The sequence below is a fragment of the Stenella coeruleoalba genome (assembly GCF_951394435.1).
Source record: "Stenella coeruleoalba genome assembly, chromosome: 17".
Lineage (NCBI taxonomy): Eukaryota > Metazoa > Chordata > Mammalia > Artiodactyla > Delphinidae > Stenella > Stenella coeruleoalba.
In genome coordinates, this window is record NC_137163.1 from 38,805,115 (window position 1) to 38,828,798 (window position 23,684).

Here is a 23,684-nt window from a genome sequence, read left to right on the forward strand (position 1 = left end):
CATGTCCACTCACAAACCTGTACAAGAATTTTCGAAACAGCATTGTTCATAACTGCCCAAAAGTTGAAACAACCCAAATGTCCATCAACTGATGAATGGGTAAACAAAATTTGGTACCTCCATACAACGGAATATTATTCAGCAATAAAAGAGAAATGCAGTACTCATCCAGGCACCAATATGGAGGAACCTTGAAAAGTTTATGCTAAGTGAAAGAAATTGGTCACGAAAGACCACATATTATATGACTTCACTTACACAAAATGTCCAGAATAGACAAATCTATAGAGACAATCTATAAAGACAGAAGGTAGATTAATGGTTACCTAGGACTTGGTGGGGATGGAACTACAGGTCACTGTAGATGGGTAGAGGGTTTCCTTTGGAGGTGATGAAAATGTTCTAAAATCAAATTGGGGCAAAGGTTGCACAACTGTGAAAATACTAAAAGTCACTAAACTGTACACGTTAAATGGGTGACTTTGTGGTATGTGAGTTATAACTTAAGAAAGCTATTAAATTCTATGTATATACGTACCTCAACTGCAAGCAGCATAAAAGACAGACTGTTTGCCAGTGATCCTATTGCACAGCCAAATAAACTATCTTTTAATAACTAAATAATTTCCCAACAATGCAAGGTATGTTTTGATCCTGAGCTCAGTGTCAAATTTTGCATTTTGTAGAGGACCTCAGACCAGAACTAAAAACACCAAAAAGGTTATTAGCATAGAGGTGGGGTCCACAGAAAGTCCTTCCAAGCTTTCTAGTTTTTTGGCCAAAAGCAGTTCATTCTGTAACTTCAGTGTGTTTAGACATTAAAATGCAGAGTCAAGGGTGGGAACCAAGAACGTGCATTTTTAACAAACCCCCCTTTCCCTCCCCCAAGATGATTCCAATCCAGGCAGTGTGAGGACAGCACTTTAGGCAGGGAGACCCATCCACCTGGAAAGCCTCCTCTGGGCAGTCCTGGAGCTAATGAGCTATAAATCGGTGGGCCAGTCGTGATCACAGTTGGGCAGCATTTTTCATACTAATGCTTGCCATCAATTTCATAGGCATTTGGGAGATAGTCAAATTTGAAACTCTGTGGATAAATCATGCTGGGTGAAATGCTCGCCTTTAGAAGAGGAGGTTCAGTCACTCCTTGAAACCCCAGAATACCATGCTTGAGCTACTCAAAGTCTCAGTATCTTTCTAGAGTGCATTCACTTGCACAGTTTTTAACAACTATTAGATTCCAGGACAAAGAAACTGTACAGTGTGTAATATTCAGAGCCCAAAAATGAGGAAAAAAATCGGCTGGGAATTGCCATCCACAGAACAAGGACAGCTGGCCTTCACACCCCAGTTGTTTCCTGTCTCTAACAGGTGGAGAACATTCTCCCTACTGTGAGAACTTCACCTCCTACTCCAGCTTCTATTTCCCATACTCGAAGCAACCTCCACCCTCCTATCTGGGAGGAAGAAATCTGAGCTATAACAGCTAGATGGAGTGGCATCCCTGAGAGGAAATGGTTAGTCATGAAAGATTATAGCATTCTAAATGACAACTGCAACCAATTTACTTGGCTGACAAAGGAGAAGAGAATAGAGCAAAATGTTAAAATGTGGACTGGAATTTCAAAAACTTCATTCCAAGGCAACAGGTAGAGAGGAGAAAAAAATTATTTCCTTAAAAAAAAAAAAAAGAGTGCAGCCATTATAGAACTATAGCACATTTGGTGGCAGAGATCAGGGGGTTTTACAAAGGGGGGAAATGAGACAAAAGAGGTTGAGTGATGTGCCAGAGGTCACTGCTGGTTACTGGCAGAGAAAGGCCAGCTTATAAGAACCCAAGTCTTCTGGCTACCTGGCCAGCATTCTCTTGCTTCATGCAGAATAAAGAAGTAAACATGAACGGGGTGCTATTTGGACAAGAGTAAAGAGGTAGAGAAATGGTTCCTAACCTAGAGTCCTTCTGCCCATCATTTGTTTCAGGGGTGTTTTTCACAGTGGTTGCTTAAGCCTCATAAGGAAAGCTTTGTGCTATGTCCCATGGGTCATGGGTGATCATGACGCAGCATGACCATCTCATCCAGTCGAAGAAGAGGTACTTGGTGCATGTCACAAAGTGATGGGGGAATGAATGCTTCGGAGGCTAAGCCTACCTCCCACATCCCTGACAGCCTGGGACAGTGGCCTCTTTGCCTGATACTCTTCATGCTGGCTTGGAGACCGTCTACCTCTCCTCCTTTGAAGACTCTTCCGCTGCCCTCAAGTCCTGGCCCCTTGCTGTGACTTGAGTTTGCCTCATCTCCCAGGTCCACACCTCTCTGGTTCACATCAGACAGTCATGCTGGCCATTCTGCCTGATTTAAGTACCTGTCAGGGTCACTTGAAGTTTGAGGCAATGGCAAATTTCAATTGCTACTTGTCCCCTCAAGTTGGCAAATAGACATCTTGCCAACAGTTTAACAGAAAATTGGCCCTAGAGTGCCATACTCCTTCAACTAAGGCAACAAATGATGTCTAGTCTAAGACCAAGTTATCAGGAAATAAAATATATTTTAAGTTGTTTGGCGTTTAACTTCAAAATATTATAAGAACAATAGAATCTAAAGTTAGAAGGAAGCTATACAGGTCAGCTCATCTCCCAGCCAGCTAATGCTTCGAATCTCCTCTAAAAATCCCAAAACGCCATCCAAGCACATGCTTACTTACCTCCAGGCTGGGGCCCTCACTACTTCTGAAGTGGTCTATTCCATCCCCGCCTGCCTTTTAGAAAGGGCTTCCTTTTATTCAATCAACATCTGTCTCTTTGGAAGCTACCACCCCTTTCATTCCTAATTGTCCAAAAGGATATAAGATCCAAGAAGGCAAAGGGTCAGATGGAAGTCATCACATTATATCTTCCTAGTGCTTGTTAGATGATGACGCTTTCCAGAAAATGTTTTTATTATTGTTTTTTAAATTTCCAGTAAAATAAATACAAGCTCTTGCACATGTAGATGCTAAAAGAAAGTAGTTTTATATGAAATAGATTAAAAGGCTTTCCTGAATGAATACTAAACACATCTGCGAATAGTTTATGGTATGGAACTTGTTTGAATCTTCTAGGTTTTCTGTCTCTATTTATACCTCAAGGCACAAAACAACACAAGCGGTCTGGTAAAGACTCACAGAGTAGTTAATGCCCAGGGAGAAAAATGGCAAACACTACGAGGCATCTCTTAATATTTATTAAACCAACAATAGTGTTTTGGGTAAATCTTATTAACGCAATACACAAAGTTCTGGGCAAATGAAATTTTCATTCATTTACATCAAATGTACCTGCAATCCACATTTTTATTAAAAAGGACAAGAATGAAATAAGCAATAAGCATTCAGTTAAGAGGCCTGGAAATAGCATGTTATTTTGAATATTATGCACTAGTTCTCTATCATTTAACTGTTACAACTTTTTTTTAACATGGTATACTTTTAAAATGCTCCTGTTTCCTAGAATTCAACAACATAGCATTTCTTCTAAAGTTTGTGGAAAAGTTTGCATTCTGGAAATCACCTCAAATCTTCTATGCAATGAGTAAGTTATTTTATATATATATATATATATATATATATATATATATATATATATATAAAAGGAAACAAAACCTTCAGAATGAGAGGTAAACACAGCACAATTCATCATTTTTATAACACTCATCACTGTTTGATCATGGCCTCTATTTATACAATCTTTTGCAGTTAAAGATGCAAACCATTTCATTTAGAATATTTAAAAAAAAGTTTACCAGTCAGTCAAAGATAAACAAATGTATCTTTTCCTTTATCAATATTTACCAGTCATTAAAATAAGACATCAAAAGTACATTGCTGCAGTCTCCTATGTTTATTAAACTCATCAAAATATTTGTTTTTAAATGCCTTTTATCTAATGTGCCAATAATCTTCAAATATTCCATACACGACTAAGTTGACAGTAAATACTCCCCCACCCCTGGCTTTAGCACCCCCAAGTTCTCCACTTCCCTTTCTTGTCTAGGTCCAAATGCCAGTTAAAAGAGTAAGCTCACTGTATACTATGCCTGCTACTTAATTTGTCACTAAATAGATGAATACTGGAGTTTTTACCTGGACGAAGGGCAATGCCTGAACCCACATCCAAGTTACGACCTCCACTTCCAAGTTATGACCCCCTCCCTTCCAAGATATGACCCCCCTTCCAAGATATGAACCTACTTCCAAGATATGGTCATCAGGAGTGTAAGCCCCAAGGCAAACTGTTGTGTGTGTCAAATATCTTACCCTGGCAAAATCAGGTAAGGTGAAGGTCAGGCTTGAAAGAGGAGAGAAAAGTTACTATAGTAAGAGCCAGAGCACAGGTGAAGGGAAAAAAAGGTGTCCCATTTTGACAGCATTCATTCTCCTCCCTCAGGTAACAGTCACTCCATTTTTATCTGGGGAGCCAATCCTTTCCTGTCACAGTCCAAGGGGATTCAGGCTCTTCCTCCACTTGTAGTTCCAGGGATGATGCATATTACCTAGGCCAGAGGCAGTCAGGTCAAGCCAATCAAGAGTCAATGACGGGGGGGCTTCCCTGGTGGCACAGTGGTTGAGAGTCCGCCTGCCGATGCAGGGGACACGGGTTCGTGCCCTGGTCCGGGAAGATCCCACATGCTGCAGAGCAACTAAGCCCGTGTGCCACAACTACGGAGCCTGTGTTCTAGAGCCTGTGCTCTGCAACAAGAAAAGCCACTGCCATGAGAAGCCCACGCACCGCAACAAAGAGAAGCCCCCGCTCGCTGCAACTAGAGAAAGCCCACGCACAGCAACCACGAAGACCCGACACAGCCAAATAAATAAATAAATTTATATTTAAAAAAAAGAGTTACTGAAAAGCTATTTTCGGATTCTTACTAGAATAACTGGGAAAGAGAAGCTCTTTCTACCACAACTGCTGAGAAGACAGGCTGTTTGCTAACCTGAAGTTGCCATACCCCATGTTGCCACCACAAGGGGAGTGGTTTCTCCTGGTTGTCGTCAATATCCAAAATCGTCCCTTCTTTAGTAATACGACCTCTCCAGATTCTTACTAGGCACGTGGCTGCCCACGGAGAGACATTTCCCAACCAGCACTGCATCTTGTGTAGCCACGACTATACTCTGACCAATGGGATGTAAGTGGAAGTGACGCGACGCGTCCAGGCTGTGGCCTAAGGAGGAAGGTGCATGTCCACCCTTTGACTCTTCCTCCTGGCTGAGAGACGGGAAGGATGAAGCAGCCACCTTGGAGCCACAGATAAGAGCTGCATAGGAACACGGTAAAACCACCCCACCAGCTCTGTCTTTGGACTGTTATGTCAAAGGGAAATAAAACAGCTATTTTAAGCCACTATATTTGGGGAGATCTCTTTTTAACAACAGCTGAGCTGTTACCTTAATTAGGAGAAGTCCTGGGAGTAAACCTAAGAAAGGAAAGTTGCACTGAAAGACATGTAAAACCCAAGACCTGATACTTAAGCCTCTTGATGCAGCCCAGCCTGAAGACAAAACTACTCCTGGACTTCTCCATTATCTTAGCCAAAAAGTTTCTTTTTATTTCTTATGCCAGTCTGAATTGGGAGTTTTATTACTTGCACTGGGGAGTGTCTTAACTGCTTAAATGATGATGGCTTATGGGCTACTGTTATACCTCATGGTCCCAGGATCTCCTAAGCAGTAGCTATCGAGCCATCCCTTGCGTCCTCATCAGTGCCTGCTTCCCTGAGTCAACACCGGACAGAAGCCAAAGCAGCTATTCTGCCTCCCCTCAAAACTGTAAATTAAGGGCATTCTAGGGACTGACTTCTTTAAAGGAAACTCACTATTTCTATAAAGTAGTGTTTTACCAACTATAATGTGGCTATGAGTCACCGAGAGTCTTGTTAAAACGCAAATTAGAAGTCAGCAGTCTCAGATGGGGTTTGGGGTTCTATATTTCTAATGAGCTCCCAGGTGATGCGCAGGCTGCTGGTCCAGTGCCCACATTTTGAGTAGCAGCGCCCTAAAGCAGTGGTCTGCGAGCCTGCCTGCACAGTAGAAACACCAAGGCAGCTTTAAAGAAAAAAAACACCGATATCTGGGGCCCACCACTAGGGGCCCTCCTTTAGTGGTTCCTGTACCGTCCGGGATGAGAACCATTTCTCAGTAGTTCTCAAATTCTAGCATGCCACAAAAATCACCCGAAGGGCTTTTCAAAACTCAGATTGCTGGGCCCCACCCCCAGATTTCTGATTTGGTTGGACTGGAGCATGGCCCAGAACCCACATTTCTAACAAGATCCTAGGTGATAAAGATGCCGCGATCCATCCACACTTTAAGAACTGCTCGTCCAAAGCTAGAGTTAATGACTCCTGCGACAGACCTCAATTTCCACTGAGAACAAATGCCTTTATCTGCCAATTTTATTCTATTAATGCTCCGGAACATCTATCAGGGGATACACTGGGGGAGGGGAGTAGAATTCACATTTCCACGTCCTTGATTTCTAAGACTAGTCTCTGTGCACGCTTAATACTTTGTAAAGACAGATTTAACCCTATTGTCGCCAAAACAATAAACAGTAACGATACATTTTCTTCTGGATATTACAGACTCATTGGGTTTAAAAGCCTATGAATCATAGCAAATGGCTCCCTTTCACAGCTTGCTCAGAATAATACTTCTTCCATCTGTATTGTAGGACAGATACATGTTGAGTGGTAGTTTCGAAAGGGTCAGCATTTTAATGTTATCCTGCAGAGCTGTTTTTAAAAGCTTTGAGAACTCCAGCATTCTTAAACAAGGTTTTTTTCCCCTGAGTCAATTAAAGAGATCCTCTTTTATTCGAGGGATGGAAAATTGTGTTCAGAGTTGAGTGAGGGCAAACATGCTCCCAAATTAGATATCTGAACAAAGTAAACTATGAATAGATTAGATAATGGGCTGCTGCTTTTCTACTTAAGAAAGAACGAAAGACAACTCAGATGTCTTATTCACAGGACAGCCTAAAGCACTCTCTCTTCCCAACTCCAACCGGAAACAGTCTATTTCCATGGAATTAATTCGACTTGAACCAGGTTCAAGTAGCTGAAGTGCAGTTACAATAAGAGGGCCGTCATTAAGACACGTGTGCTGGGCTTATACATGACCAGGACATTCAGACAAGCCCTAGAATACACTTTCAATCAGTAAAACACACCATCTCTCTGCTCAAAGCATGAACTCAGGCAAATCTAATAAGCTGACCCAACATGCTTTTCTGCCACCAGGCCAAGAGGACAGGCATCCTTTGTTCCACCAAGCAGAACGTTCAAAAGGCAAGGGAAATATTTCACATTTTTTAAGACATCCTTAGATGAATTTCATTTATACATGTATAATCTTCTGTCTAAAAACCTCTCAAATGGCATCCTCATCCACCAACATAATTATCAGAAGAGTATAACCCAAGAGAAAGAGATGTTGAAGAGAAGGGTAGAAGAGGAAAAAGCTCGGATGGAGCGAGCACTTCCCAATTCTACACAGCTTAGACTGTGCCGGGAAGCCACTGTATTCCACGTGGCTGGGTCACAGGCAGTGGAGGGCATGGTTTAAGAAGACAAATCTTGAGTGCCCGACTTCCTCTGGAGCTGGAGGAGATGACAAAAGCACCCAAAACAGTTCTCTTCTCAAATCTTCTAGAAGTTAGAATCACCTGGGGAGCTTTCCAGCTGGCTGGGCCCCATCCCCAGAGATTCTGGTTTAATTGGTTCTGGGTGGGGCTCAGGTACAGAGAGCTTTGAAAAGCTCCCTGAATGAGTTGAATGTGCAGGAAAAGCTGAGAACCACTGACCTAGAACCTGCTCTTCACTCTCCACATGAGAACAAGAGCTGAGGAGGTAAAACACCACCTCTTTTCACCAAAAAACAACAGCTACAAAGAAAAAGAAGAAAAGTCAGCCTCTCCTTTTGTCTTTCCCGTCTGGTCAGTGGCACCATCATTCTTCTCTGTCTGAGTTTCAAAACCTCAAAAGAGGATGCTTTCTTCTTTGATCAGCACACCTAATTAGCCATCCATTTCAATTAGCGTCAGCAGGAGACTAGTGCCTATTCTACACCAGGCACTCTCCTAAATGCTGGACGTGCAGGAACTCTAATCCTCATAGCATCTCGATGAGCTGCTACTGTGACTCATCTTCTTTTCACAGATGAGAAAACTGAGGCCCAGAGAGACTAAGCAACCTGCTGAAAGCCCTACAGCCAGACACCAGCAGATCTGGTATTTAAAGAGATTCCTATTCATTCTACACTCAGTTCTCCCATTCTCTCCATAGACAGAAGCTTGGGGAGAGAAGCCTTTGAGGTAAGATGCTAAATGTTGGTAAAGAAATCAGGAAATGTGTGACCTAGAATATTAGCCCAACAATGCAAATGAAGGGTCTGACCCATCACTAACGGGGGCTGCACCCATCAGATTGCTTTAAAAAGTGATTAGACATTTAAACACTCTCACTGCTCTCTTGAAAGATTACAGTATCAAGCCAGGGCTATTTAAAGCTAGAAAAACTGAGGATCTGACTTCTGCTCTGTCACCTAAAATACAGCCATGGCAAGTAATACCGCCTAGCAGTTGTGAGACAATTATAGGCAATAAATGGGAAATGCCTACCATAGTTCTAAGCACACAGTAGGAGATCACTGTAGTAATTTCTCATGTTATTGTCTTTTAACAAAATTCAATTCTTAAAAATATCATCCCACAGACTTATTTTCTGAAAAACTAGGACTCAAATATATTCATGTTATTACACTAAGATTGACGTCAGTACTCAAGAGAAAAATATTAGAAGATTATCCAATGCTGGCAAAAAGTGCTTCTACCTGGGCCCTCAGTTCCACAGACATTTTTCCCTGAAGGCTCTGACATAATTTTAGTATAAAAATCCAAAGAATGTTCTTCTCCCCTCAACCTACAACAGCAGTTTGCTACCTACATAAAATGTGGTGGTAATTCATGAGGATTTCGCTTCCAGTTTTGATTCTTATCTCCATGAAGTTTTTATCTCCTTTTCTGCCTGCAAGTCTCCACAATCTTCCCAAGATTTACAAATCAACTTGACTTCAGTCTCTCTCTCTCTGGGTCTTCCAGATCCTAGTGCTCTCAGGTCTCCTCCCCTAATCAGCCCAAAGGTGCACAGACAATAAAGAAGTTAGCAGGAGCACATCTTTTGCTGGAAATTCTGAAATTATCTCAACATCACTTCAAATATTCATTTTGCGCAAAACACACTGATGCAGAGTATATAACATATAATGTATGTTCCACTTGGAATTTCATTTATTTATCAAACATGTGGCAGAAGTAAGTGTATTAGGTGCTAATCATTAGTGTAGGGAATAAGGGAGAGGATGGAGCCAAAAAGGGAATGTGTTATGGTAAGAAGAAAACAGCAACAAATCAGATAGCCTGGGCCCAACGTGTAACTCCACCACTAACTAACTATGTGATCTTGGACAAGTCAATTCTAGCTCCAAAACCCATTGTTACATACTGAAAGGCAGAATGCAAAAGAACACGGTGAAAATCATCCCAACACTTGCATACCTCTTTCATTCATCAGCTAAGACTATTTGATCAACTGAACACATAGTATAAGGTCTAGCTCTCCCCTTTAAGAGTCCAAAGCTTATAAAGTATGGAGAATTAAACTGGATGAAATGTAAGATTTCTTTCTCCCATAATATAAATATCAATAGCCTATACAGGTTCTAAACAATTTCTTGCTCTTTGTGTCTTTTGTACATTTTAATATTCGGAAGTCTTTGCTTGCAGAGCAGGTGAAGGAAAACTAAAAAGTATGAAAATCCAGTGTCTAATTCTGGTTTCTCTCTAGCACACTGTGCCACTTCAGGGAAGGCTTTTTTCTAGGAAAGCAGTAACTTCTCTTCTACAAGGGGTTCTTCTTATCCTTCTCAACTGTAGTTCTTGTGCAGTTTGATGGCTAGATACATTTAACTAGATTCAGACAAAAACAAACTGATTCATAGTTTACAAAGAATGCATATGTTAAATATGGGCTCAACCCAGGTGCAATTACCCTAAACAATCAAAAGGTAGATAATAGTTGCTTGAAGGTAGGTATCATGTCATTTCTTTTTAATCCGCAAGACAAGCAAGAGCTTTGCCCTTGTTTGATGTGCAGTAACATGAGTTAACTATTAACTGACTTACCAAATATAAAACTTCATCCAATAACTAACCAGGACAATTACAAAATCGAATCAACTCAAAAATAAACAAAATACTCAAACCAAAATACTCTGCACTCTTATCTAAATGAGTTCAGAGGTGAGACATAAATGAAGTTAAGATTTTAATTCATTAGTAAACCTAACAGATAAATCAGTGTTTATAAGACCTCCTTTAAGCATTTTACAATTATAATCCCAAGTTCTATGTTAGATTTTTCAAATCTCAACTAAATTTCCAACCCGTATGCAAGTCTATTTTGAGCTTTACTTGAATGTAATCCAGGAAACGGATGATGCAGGAAAGAAAAAATATAATTCAGCATCACACCCTGCTTGGTGAAAAATAAACTGGTCATAAATGTGTGAAAATATATGTCCCTTGGTGGGCTTCCCTGGTGGCGCAGTGGTTGAGAGTCCGCCTGCCTATCCAGGAGACGCAGGTTCGCGCCCCCGGTCCTGGAAGATCCCACATGTCGCGGAGCGGCTGGGCCCGTGAGCCACAGCCGCTGAGCCTGCGCATCTGGAGCCTGTGCTCCGCAACAGGAGAGGCCACAACAGTGAAAGGCCCGCGTACAAAAAAAAAAAAAATATATATATATATATATATATATGTGTGTGTATATATATATATATGTGTATATATATATGTGTGTATATATATATATATATATATATATATATATATGTCCCTTGGTGCCAAGGGTCAGAATGCAAGCAAGAAACAAGAAACATGCATACATATTTGTGCATATATAATATACTTGGGAATCATGAAACTTAAAGCTGAAAGGAAAGAGGATCAAATGAGTTTATAACACCTACTTCGGGTCAGGTTTTTTGTTAGTTTTCAGTCATTACTGAGGCTAATCTTCAAAATTAACCCAAAAGCAAAATATTATAATTCCCAATTTTACACTGAGAAAAACGAGCTCAGAGATGATAAGAAACTTCCCCAAGGTCATGTGGCTTTTAGGTGGTGATACCAGAAACTGAACTACAGCATGCCTGACTCATCATCATACCCTTCAATATCATCTCCTGTGTTATCTTAATTTGGGAGGGCACACAAGTGAAACATGACAATGCTAGAACTACAACTTAATGTGAATTAGGATCTATATATGTTATGACCCATAATTTACTGCACTGTCACACACCTGTCATCCATGCAGAGACTGTTGCCTAACAACTCAGTACACAGTGGCTTTTTGGTTCCTAAACATGTCAAATGTATTGAGTCTTCAGCACAGATGTACTAACCCTAATACAGTAAGCCTTCAGTTAACCAGATATTAGACCTTTATATTAACAGTTTTGTAAATTTTTATCAGATGCTTTTCTGAATCTGTTGAGATGACCATACTGTTATCTCCCTTAAACTGTTAATAACTGCATTGCTTTCTGATGCTAAAGCATTCCTTGGATAAACCCTACTTGAAATCATCATTATTCTTTTAATAAGCTGCTGTACTCGGTTTGATAACATTCTATTTAAAATTGTGGGATAGGGAGGGTGGGAGGGAGATGCAAGGGGGAGGAGATATGGGGATATATGTATATGTATAGCTGATTCACTTTGTTATAAAGCAGAAACGAACACACCATTGTAAAGCAATTATACTCCAATGAAGATGTTTAAAAAGTAAATAAATAAAATAAAAATTTGGCATCTATGATCACAAGTGATTTGTTTTCTTGTGCTTTCCTTTTCTGGTTTTGACACAGAATAATGCCAACCTCATGAAATCTTCTGTCATTCTCTAAGCTTTGGAACAAGTATCTGTTCCTTGAAGGATCAGCAAAACTTATTTGTAAAACCATCTAGGTCTGGTGGCATATTTTTAAGGTTTTTTTTCTTTTTTTTTGATGTGGACCATTTTTTTAAAGCCTTTATTGAATTTTTGTTACAATAGTTTTTATGTTTTGGCTTTTTTGGCCGTGAGGCATGTGGGATCTTAGCTCCCTGACCAGGGTTCGAACTCGCACCCCCTGCATTGGAAGGCGAAGTCTCAATCACTGGACTGCTAGGGAAGTCCCCTGGTGCCATTTTTTTTAATGGAAATTTTTGTTGAGATAATTGTAGATTCACATGCAGTTGTGAGAAATAACACAGAGACTTCTGGTACCCTTTACCCAGTTTACCCCAATGGTAACATTTTATAAATATAAAAACAAGGACACTGACATTGATACAATTGACCAATCTTATTCAGATTTCCCCAGGTTTTTTTGGGTTATTTTTGCGGTATGCGGGCCTCTCACTCTTGTGGCCTCTCCCAGTGCCGAGCACAGGCTCCGGACGCACGGGCTCAGCGGCCATGGCTCACAGGCCTAGCCGCTCCGCGGCATGTGGGATCTTCCCGGACCGGGGCACGAACCTGTGTCCCCTGCATCGGCAGGTGGACTCTCAACCACTGCACCACCAGGGAAGCCCCAGTTTTCCCCAGTTTTACCTGTACTCACTTGTGTTTGCGTCTCTGTGTATTTAGTTCTATGCAATTTCATCAATGCACAGGTTTGTGGATACATAAATACATAGTATATACATATATGTGTAGATATATTTAAATTTATTCAATATAACCAGCGTTTTACTATACATAGTTTTTTTATTAAAGTATCATTGATTTACAATGTTGTCTATACATAGTTTTATGTCTGACTTTTTTTTCTATTATAAAAAGAGTTTCCAAGTTATAAACATTCTTCCAATATATTTTTAATGGTTGTATGATAATTCATGTATAATTTAGAATCTTTTATTTAACCATTCCTCTAGTATTATACACGTAGGTTGTTTCCATTTTTTTAACTATTATAAGTAAAGCTTCAATAAATACATTTACCCAGCTACGATTATTTCCTTTGGAGAGATTTGTAAAGATAAAATTACTGGAGAAACTTTTCATGGGCCAGAAATAATCAATGACATATTCTCTCACATCACCCACATTTAGAGAAAAGGGTGAGTACAGGCATACTTTGTTTTATTGTGCTTCAAAGATATAGCATTTTTTTAAAATTAAAGGTTCGCAGCAACCCTACGTCTCGCAAGTCTATCGGCGCCAGTTTTCCACCAGCTTTTGCTCACTTCGTGTCTCTGTGTCACATTTTGGTAATTCTCACAATATTCAAACATTTTCATTAGTAATATATTTGTTATGGTGATCTGTGATCAGTGATCTTTGATGTTACCGTTGTAATTGTTTTGGGGACGAGCCTCGGCCATATAAAACCACAAACTTAATAACTGTTGGATGTATTCTGACTGCTCCACGGAGAAGTTCCCCATCTCTCTCCCTCTCCTCTGGCCCCCCTATCCCCTGAGATACAACAATATAGAAATTAGGCCAATTAATAACCCTACAGTGGCCTCTACATGTTCAAGTGAAAGAGTCTCTCACTTTAAATCAAAGGCTAGACATGATTAAGCTTAGTGAGGAAGGCATCTCAAAAGCCGAGGGAGGCCGAAAGCTAGGCCTCTTGTGCCAAACAGTTAGCCAAGCTGTGAAAGCAAAGAAAAAGTTCTTAAAGGAAATGAAAGTGCTACTCAGGTGAACACACAAATGATAACAAAGCAAAACAACCTTATTGCTGATATGGAGAAAGTTTAATGGTCTGGTTAGAAGGTCAAACCAGACACAACATTCCCTTAAGCCAAAGCTTAATCCAGGGCAAGGCCCTGACTCTCTTCGAGTCTATGAAGGCTGAGAAAGGTGAGGAAGCCACAGAAGAAAAGTTTGAAGCTAGCAGAGGTTGGTTCGTGAGGTTTAAGAAAAGAAGCCGTCTCCGTAACGTAAAAGTACACGGTGAAGCGGCAAGTGCTGATGTAGAAACTGCAGCAAGTTATCCAGAAGATCTGAGATAATTCATGAAGGTGGCTACACTAAACCACAGATTTTCCATGCAGATGAAACAGCCTTCTATTGGAAGAAGATGCCATCTAGGACTTGCATAGCTACAGAGGAGAAGTCAGTGCCTCGTTTCAAAGTTTCAAAGGATAGGCTGACTCCCTTGTTAGGAGTTAATGCAGCCGGTGACTTAAAGCTGAAGCCAATGCTCATCTACCATTCAGAAAATTTTACGGCCCTTAAGAATTATGTTAAATCTACTCTGCCTGTGCTCTGCAAATGGAATCACAAAGCCTGGATGACAGCACATCTGTTTACAACATGGTTTACTTAATCTTAAGCCCACTGTTGAGACCTACTGCTCAGAAAAAAAAGGTTCCTTTCAAAATATTGCTGTTCATTGACAATGCACCTGGTTACCCAAGAGCTCTGATGAAGATGTACAAAGAAAGTAATGTTGTTTTCATGCCTACAAGCACAACACCCATTTTGCAGCCCATGGATCATTTCAACTTTCATGTCTTACTATTTAAAAAACACATTTTGTAGGGCCATAGACAGTGATTCCTCTGACGGATCTGGACAAAGCAAATTGAAAACCTTCTGGAATGGATTCACCATTCTAGATGCCATTAAGAACATTTGTTAAAATATCAACATTCACAGGAGTTTGGAAGAAGTTGATTCCAACCCTTTGAGGGGATGACTTTGAGGGGCTCAAGACTTCAGTGGAGGAAGTAATTGCACATGTGGTGGAAATAGCAAGAGAACTAGAATTAGAAGTGGAACCTGACGATATGAGTGAATTGCTGCACTCTCATGATAAAACGTGAATGGATGGGGAGTTGCTTCTTACGGATGAGCAAAGATCGTTGAAATGACAACAAAGGATTTAGAATATGACATAAACCAAGTTGATACAGCAGCACCAGGGTATGATAGGATTGACTCCAGTTTTGAAAGAAGTTCTACTGTGGGTAAAATTATCATACAGCACCAAATACTACAGAGAAATCATGAAAGGAAGAGTCAACCTATGCGGCAAACTTCACTGTTGTCTTATTTTAAGAAATTCCCAGTCACCCCAGCCTTCAGTAACCACCACCCTGATCAGTCAGCAGCCACCAACATCCAGGCAAGACCCTCCACTGGCAAAAAGATTACAATTCGCTGAAGGCTCACATGATGGTTAGCATTTTTAGCAATAAAATATTTTTTAATTACGATAATGTACACTGATTTTTTTAGACACAACACACTACATTTAACAGAATACAGTATAGTATAAACATACTTTTATATGCACTGGGAAACCAAAAAACTCATGTGGCTCACTTTATTGTGATATTCACTTTATTGCAATCTTTGCTTTTTTGTGGTGGTCTGGAACCAAACCCACAGTATCTCCCAGTATATCTACACAAAAACGTCCCCAATATCTCGAGGTAGAGCTAGGCCTCCCCAAGGCAGGGAAAGAACCCCAGCTATGAAAACACAGGCTCAATCGTGTAGTTTCCAGGCCACCCTCTGGGCTGGAGCTTATCAGATGTGCCCATAGAGTGTCAAGCCCCCACTCCTTAGGGAAGCAGAAAACAGAACACGAGTAACTAACATGTGACACAGAGTGTGAAGATGCCACTGTGTTAAAAGCTCCAGTGTGTTCTGTCCCACGTAATCCTAAGAACCTATTTGATGATATTCCATTTTACAGACGAGAAAACTGAGCACAGAGAGGTTTAGAAACTTGCCCAAGTTTACACAGTAAGTGGATTCTAACCCAGGCAAGTCTTAACTCCAGTGCCCAGGCTCTGAACCACTGTACCATACCGCCTGCTCATTTAGACTCTTGCTATGGTCTCTACAGCACTGACGCTGGGCTCCGGTGCTATAGAAAGGAACCAAAGGGAAGGCAGTTAAAGCCCCCTCTCTGGAAATGAAGGTCAAGGCCAGAAACCAAATGAGAAACCTGAGACCCTCAGTGGCTTATGCTTCAAAAGCCCTCCAGATGACATCAACAAGTCATGTTGTCTTCTTTCTAGAATGAAAGTGAGTTCCATCACATCAACTGCTCTTGCTGCTACATTAGCTTATATCAGAAAATATATGGGAAAACACTAGATATTAGATCATGAATATTCAGAGCAATGTATATAATCCCAGTACAGGGTGAATAGTTAGCTCAAGTTAACTGATTACCACCAGCATTTTACCAGTAGCATTACATTTCTGTAATGTGAATAAATTCCTTGCTCCAGTAATAAAATAGTAAGTATTTGGCAGGAGCTTAATAATTACTTATTGATTAGGTTAATCTTAACATTGCTCCAATCACACCCTGAAGCATATAGAAAAAAATAAATATTAAAGACAGAAAGTTCTTCTAGTTCCCTTTATCATTTTATAGATGGGAAAGCTGAGGTCCCACAGGGATTAAGATTGTTAATTACATGTGTGCAAAGCCTCTCTTTTGCCTTCAATTCTGTACATTTATTTTCACTATCTTTATATTTAACAATACATTGTACAAAAATACATATTTAACTCTTACTCTTTTTATGATAAGAACTTTAAAAATATAATTTTCCTTTAATATTTGTATATCTTGCTCCGTGTGTCATTCTTACCGTGAGACTAACCTCTATTAATTGTACATATTCCTTAGACATCTGTACTATTTGTATTTAACATACCTGCATAAAGATAAGAAAACATCAAAATGCTTTGTAAAGGACACATTTTACGGCATCTTTGTGACATTTTTCACAGAACAGATTCAACAACAGAGGAGAGAAATGTGAAAACATATCTTGTCTTTAATAATATTTTTCTATAGCTTGGAGTCCAACACCATGACCTGACTCTCACATCACCGACTGGGGTACCAGTTGGCCTCACTGCTGATTCAAATGGGAAATCTCCAATGACTTTCTCCTAGTCCCACCAATTCTTTGAGATACCCAAGAAAAACAGATGTACACAGTCTATTTCAACAGTATCCTTTCCTACTCAGAGGCAATCACCCCTCTAGCCTTATTGTTAAAACTGATGTTGCCCTAGAAACAGACTCATCAAAATGCAATGGAGATTTTTAATAGTAGGACCCACATCTCAAATTGCTAAGAGAAGAAATTCTTCCATGCATTTCTACTCTTACAAAATAAAAATCCTCACTATTGCTACTCACAGCTGCCCAACATTCCCTGACCTCCCGTGCCACCTCATTCTAGATACCCAGTGGCACTTAAGCATGAGATGCCGCTGTAACTCTCTCCTTCCGACCTGCTAGAATTTCAACTCAGCCAAAGGACATGGACACGGGAGGAAGCAGGAATGTACGCTGATGGGAGGCACTGGATTTGTCTTTTTATTCTTCAACACCACAATGTTGATGAAACTGAGGTCGAGAGTCAAAACTTGCAAACTAACCCAGGTCCACCCCCAAGCTGGTAGATTCAGCTGACCCCAGACCACACTGTCTTCAGTGGCCAGAGCAAAGGGGAGCTTCAGCAGGTCCAGCTGACCCTGACTGCCCCAGCCATGGGCACCTGCCCTTAAGTACGGAGCATCAACAGGTGTTTACTGCAGGGGTCAAAGGTGTGGAAACAAGGACCTTCCCCTCAGATAGTGCCAATCTCCAAAACATCAGAGGGCTAAGGGGCCTCAAGAATATCATATATGGCTCTCTCATTTCATAGTCAAGAAAACAGCCCAAGAAAGAAGAAGGAAAAAAAACAACACTTACTTTCTGTGCCTCAGGTACCACTCCCATGCTCCCTCATTTTAGCCTCACAACAATCCTGTTATAAAGGCATTCTCAGGCGCAATTTATATGCACACGCATATATGTATTTTTTTAAGTGACTCAAAGTGTCAGTATCTTGTCCAAGTCCTAACACGGAGTAAGTGGCAAAGTACCAACATCTCCCCCACCCAAACCCTTTATCTCTACGCTGGTCCCTCAGGTCACAAAGCTTCTTATCCCTGGGAGCCCCAGGACTAACACAAAATAGCACGTAGAAGGGGTAAAGTGTGTGACTAGACCAGTGGTTCCCAAATGTAGCTAATTCATTAGCATCATCTGAGATGCTTTATAAAAATACAAATCCCCCGACCCCCTTTAGGCTTCTGATTGTTAGAAGGCCCTGAAATCTCTATTTTTTACATACTTACATTGATTCTGATTGTCAGTCTGCCTTACTAGTTACAGAAAGAGAAAAACAATGGCTAGATCAGTCATGAAAGGCTGTCTGGAGCTTGGATCTGAATCAACAGAATTTAAAAGGAGAAACACTGAAGAGGTGGCTATGTCCAGGGAGCGTTCACAAAAGTGAGATGAGTGGGCGAGGGCGGGGAGACGTGATGGAGAGGGATGGGGGCAGGGGGGTGGGACTAACTAGGAAGGAGCGATATTCTGGAGCATCATATAAATCGGGCAGAGGTATTTAGACTCCACACCATGATAACAAGAAAACACAATCCAAGTGGTACAGGGTAAATCAAAACAGCAGGTGAACATCTGGGCCAGGAAGGGCAATGGCAAGGCTGTTGACATGGGGCACGTGCTGGCAAGGTGCCAACAAAGAAGAACCTGAAGGGGAACACTTCCTGGCTGCCTGGATGGATTACGCCTTTATCCTGAGCACTTAAGTACAATAGATGCTGAATAAATATCATGGACTGAACAACATGTAGGTACCTATAGTGGCCAACTGGTCACGAAAGTCAACAAAGATGAACGGGTCAAGGACGGGACTTCAGGATTCAAATCCGGTTCAAATCTAGAATTAAGATGATGGTACTGGCAGAGGTGACTAAAAAAGAGTAGCTTGTTTTCAGCGAAAGCTCTCCTTCATTACTTCTTGCTTTTCTCTAAAACTTTATTTTGGCTTCTGGTGCATGAAAGAATTAGGTGGTTTTGAAATACCGGAATGTACCTTCGACAGTGACATGAACAGCAGGTCTTCTGTCTTGGGAAGAAAAAAACGATGGGCAAGATCTTTTGGGTTGATTTTTGGCAAAGGAGGAGAGACAATCTCGTGAGAATCTAAACTCAGATGACATTCTTCACATGACCTAAGATCACTGCCAGCTGACATGCCGATACCACTGTGGCATTAAGCCACCGGACTCCCTGTAAACCTGAATTGACAGAGCTGGCCGGGCTCTGTGTGGCTCGGTCAGCCTCAGGCTTTGCCAACCTGAGGAGACTCAGGGCCCCCTGAAGCTGGCCGGTCAGGTCTCTGGGGGCTTCTAGGAGACTTGAGAACTAGTTCTACGCAGGTAAAAAATTAGATGATCTTTTGAAATCCCTTCCAAACTAATGATTATTCAAGGTGCCTTGTGTGTAATTATATTCCACAGTTCCTCAAATGGCAAGCACCTTCAAAATTTTACGTTCCAGGTCCCAGAAGCAGGAGTTGGAGCGTGTACTCAAATTCCTCTGTATGCCCATCTTCCACAAGCCTGGCCTTAATAAGATCTTTCCTTCTCAAGTGACATCTACCTACTGCTAATATCCAACTAACAGAGAAAGAGCCCTTATTTCTCTAAGATTCCCTAGCAAGTACGATTTGCCAGATTACTGGAGCAGCCAAAATGTATTTTTTTAAAGAACTGCAAAAGGTTATATGGTTCCAATTTAATTTTTCCTTCAAATGCAAGCTTTCCAATGCCTGCCTTTCATAATACACTGAGTCGTAATGCACGGGTCCAAATGACTTGACAGTTTCTTTTAATTTACACACATCTAAGCATGTGCAAAACATTCCACTAGTTCAAAACGCTTCCTTTTCTTAAACATACTTCCAGTTCAAATTACGTGTTTATGGCAGTCTGCGATGTATTATTTCTGAAGATAAACAGTCATGTAAAAAATTGATAGAAAAGCAGCAGCATATCACTACTGCCACACTCTGTCAGTCTTTCCTCTCTCATGCCGGTGGGAGGTATAAATGTACCGCCATGACCAGGCTCGCCCTGCTGTCTCCAGCGTCCAGAAAGGCAGGGCCACAAGTTCCTCTCCACAGACAGCTTTGAGCCTTGGTTGCTGAGAACCTCTTTTTTTTCCCCCCCTTGAACTTAGTATAAAACTCAAGAATGCACTAACTGGAGATGTTTTTCCTTTTAAAAATGAGAGGATTTACGCTCAGATGATCACTACTTCTAACTCCCAGAAAACACTTGCAGTTTTCCAATTAAAATCAGAAGTACTGGAAATAAGGTACTCTAATAACTAAATGTTGAAAAGTGAAGTCTTTCAACTTCGCATACATTTATGCCGCTACATGTGAAACAGAGGCTGCAAAGTAATTTAAATGGACTATTGGCTGTCCTGGGCCTTGAAAAAGCTTCTATTGAGAAAAATTGACTCACTGCCTAACAAAGACTCTCTGCTACAGTCTTCAAGTTGACATTTTAAAAATATCTAATCACCCTTTTGAATGATATTCCAATTACTGAAAACAGTATCTACCACAGTGAAACAGCTCACTTGGAAAGCATCCAATTCTGGTTGGAAATGAGAAATATTAGAACCCCAAAGGCACAGAGTTGGGGGTAGAGGTGTCACCAGAGAAGACAGGTATAGTTCAGCCAAAAAGCTTCCTTAAGAAGCACTGTCAGAGGGAGATCAGCTCGGTGCTTTGTGTCCACCTAGAGGGGTGGGATAGGGAGGGTGGGAGGGAGACGCAAGAGGGAGGGGATATGGGGATATATGTATACATATAGATGATTCACTTTGTTATACAGCAGAAACTAACACAACATTGTAAAGCAATTATACTCCAATAAAGATGTTAAAAAAAAAAAAAGAAGCACTGTCAGATTTATGCAAAACTCCAAGGAGACATTATTCCTCTAGAATCCCCAAACATCAACACTTTCTAGCAAATTTATGAACAGGGCGCAGCAAAAAAGGGACCTCCTTAATCCTGTACAGCTTTTTAGGCAGGCAGGCTTCTCCTGAAAATCTTTAGATGGAGTTCTCCCTTTGCCCTGTTTTGCAACAAGATGAGCAATAATGTTTTTCTGAAATAAACAGAGAATCTCTCCCTTTCGGTGTGCAAAGAGCCAAAGTTCATAACTGGCTGGGAGATTACCAATCCCAAGGGATAAAACGATCATTTGCCAAAGAGAAATGCTGATAAGTTTCGGAGTTCTATTCTACAGCCGGAGCACCCAAATTCTCATCTACTGTGTTCAGTTTACAATCCTACTTGCTCTCCAATCTCGCCTAACGTTTGGGCACCTGCTAGCACACACAGAGGCTCCCACACCGATGAAAAATGCCCATCTGCTGCTGAGTGCCAAAGAGGTTTCCCAATCCTAAATCGCATCAACTCAAAAAAGTGGGCTGGGGTGGGGGAAGAAGGGAGAAATAACACGCCAAGGAGAGGAGGAAAAACTCACAAAACCACCTCTAAAGATGACATTATTTGTCTTCGAAGAGGCGGTTCAGTTTATTAGAAATGGACAAGTTATTCGGTGTCAAAGGGAGGAGATATGGCGAACTGGAAGGGACAGAAACAGCTGCACTCCCTAACCGAGGCCCCGGACCGCACTGAGGCTGCAGACGGGATCGCGGACAAAGCTCAGGGCGCCCAGGTAGGGGCCGCCAAGCACAAGTGAAAGCCCAGGAGGCAGTTCTCTTTAGAGGGCGCTCATTGGGCGTCTTAAGGAAACAAGCTCCAACCCCCCGAAACGCGACCCAGAGGAGGAGAAACCAAGTTCCCACGGCCGAGGCCGGGGAGGGAGGCTGGGTGCCCGCAGCCGGCCCCGCCGGAGAAGAGACTCCTCCGGGCCTCGGGGTGCTCCCGCCGGGTCCCAAGCAAGCATGGCGGGATGGAAGCCTCGGTCTCCGAGCGGCCGGGCGACCCGAGGCCGATCGACCCGAGGCCGATCACAGTGTCACAGTACCCCGCCTCGCCCCGCTGCTGCACTCGAGTGCAATCCATACTGAAATGCCCCCCTGTCCCCAAGGGCCCGCGAGCTGTCCCCCGCCTCGCAGGAAGCACGGGTCGCCGCACCACCGGGAGTCCAGCGGCCCGCACCCCGGCATTTTCGGGCGCGTTCCGCTCACCCACCGCTGGACCGAGGACTGCCCTCCGCCGGTAGCGTTTCCACGTAGTGTCTGCTCCCTTGCCCCAGCCAGAGGAACATCAAACAAAAGAACTTTTTGCAAACTTTCCTCTCCGGACACTCAAGGGTTTCTTAAAGCTGAGCCCCATCTCCCCAGAACCTGCATTCAATCGAGTAGGAAAGCTGGCGTGGGGGTTGGGTGGGGGGGATGGTGTGCAGGAGAAGGGACCCCAAAGTTTCCAGGGCGTCTCCGGGTCTCGGGGAGCGCGCGGAGGGGACCAGTTCCCTCGCAGCCCTATCCGGGCTTCCTTTCTCCGGCCACCCTTCCCCATCGGTCCTTCCCGGCCACGCAGCAAGACCCTCCGACTGCGAAGAAGTTGGGAGTGACTTCAGGGGCCTCTGCGGTTCGACAAAACTGCAGTACTCTTGCCCTCATCCCGGGGGACCTCGGGACAACTCCAGCGAGCGGCGCTTTTCTGCGGGAAGCGAAGGGGGAGAGGAGTGGAGAAGCGAGCTCATTTGTCCCAGCAGATCCCCGGGGGCCGAGGGGCACGTCTGGGAGTTGGGGGCATCCCCCAGGTGGCGCTCCCCGATTCCCCGCGGGCTCTGCGGACTCTGCTCGGTCTCTGCACCCTAAGCGGCGCGCGCGTCCCCAGCCTGGCCCACTCACCGACTCCGCCGACACGCAGGCCACCAAGCCCAAGGTGAGCAGGATCCAAGCGCGCCGCATATTCCCCGGAGCCCGGCTGCTCCCAGCCGCCGCTTTACAACGAGGGAAAAACGAAGTCTCTCGCCCAGCGCCCGGCGCAGCCTGCGCAGAAGGACCGGAGCAGAGCAGCCGCAGCGACCGCGGCTCGGGCTCGGGAGCTCGGGCTCCGGGCTCTCGCTTCCTCCTGCTGCGCCTGCGGCTGCGCCCCGGGAACGCGGCGCCTTCTCACTTGTTGGTTCCTACACAACCGATGCCTAGCTGTTGCTCCGGTGAGGCAGCTCTCTGGAGCTCTTCTTGCTCTGCTGTTGTTGTACTCCTCCGCGGACTCCTTCCCCGTGTCGCGGCTCCGTTTCTGATTTTTGAGGAATAAATTAGGTGCCCTGGAATGTAGCTGCAGCTGAAGTTTGGGTACAGAGCGGTGGGAGCGCCTGATCCGCGCGGCTGGAGCTCCCGGAGTATCTGGAGAGAAGCGCGTCGGAGCGGAGCTAGTGGCTCAGCGGCTGCGCCCCTCCTCCTCCCGCGCCGCCGCCTCCCTCCCAGGGTCCTCCTCCCTTTCTCCTCCTCCTCTTCTCCTACCGCTCCCAGCCTCCCTCCGGAGCCCGCTTCTCCGGGCTTCTCCCGGCGTCTCGAGGAGGGGAGGCGGCAGTGTGACTCCCAGCTAAACCCGGGAGACATTCCTACAGGATTACGCCCGGATTGGCAGCTCCGGGGGCCAGTGGCCACCAGCAGCTCCGCGCTGTGGCTGCTCTGGGTCTGCGCGTCCGCAGTCTGTGCTCCAGTGCTCTAGTATTCCTTCATTTTCTGACTCC

General features: G+C 43.1%; 1 protein-coding gene across 1 annotated transcript in view; it reads right to left on the reverse strand.

Moving 5' to 3' along the window:
• Nucleotides 1-23,447, reverse strand: part of SDC2 (syndecan 2) — a 121,596-nt gene extending 98,149 nt beyond the window's left edge. Inside the window, exon 1 of the mRNA XM_079901995.1 lies at nucleotides 22,837-23,447. Within this exon, the coding sequence (XP_079758121.1) occupies nucleotides 22,837-22,896 (60 nt within the window). The 5' untranslated portion in view covers nucleotides 22,897-23,447. The remainder of the gene's footprint in view (nucleotides 1-22,836) is intronic.
• Between the last annotated feature and the right edge of the window lie 237 nt (nucleotides 23,448-23,684).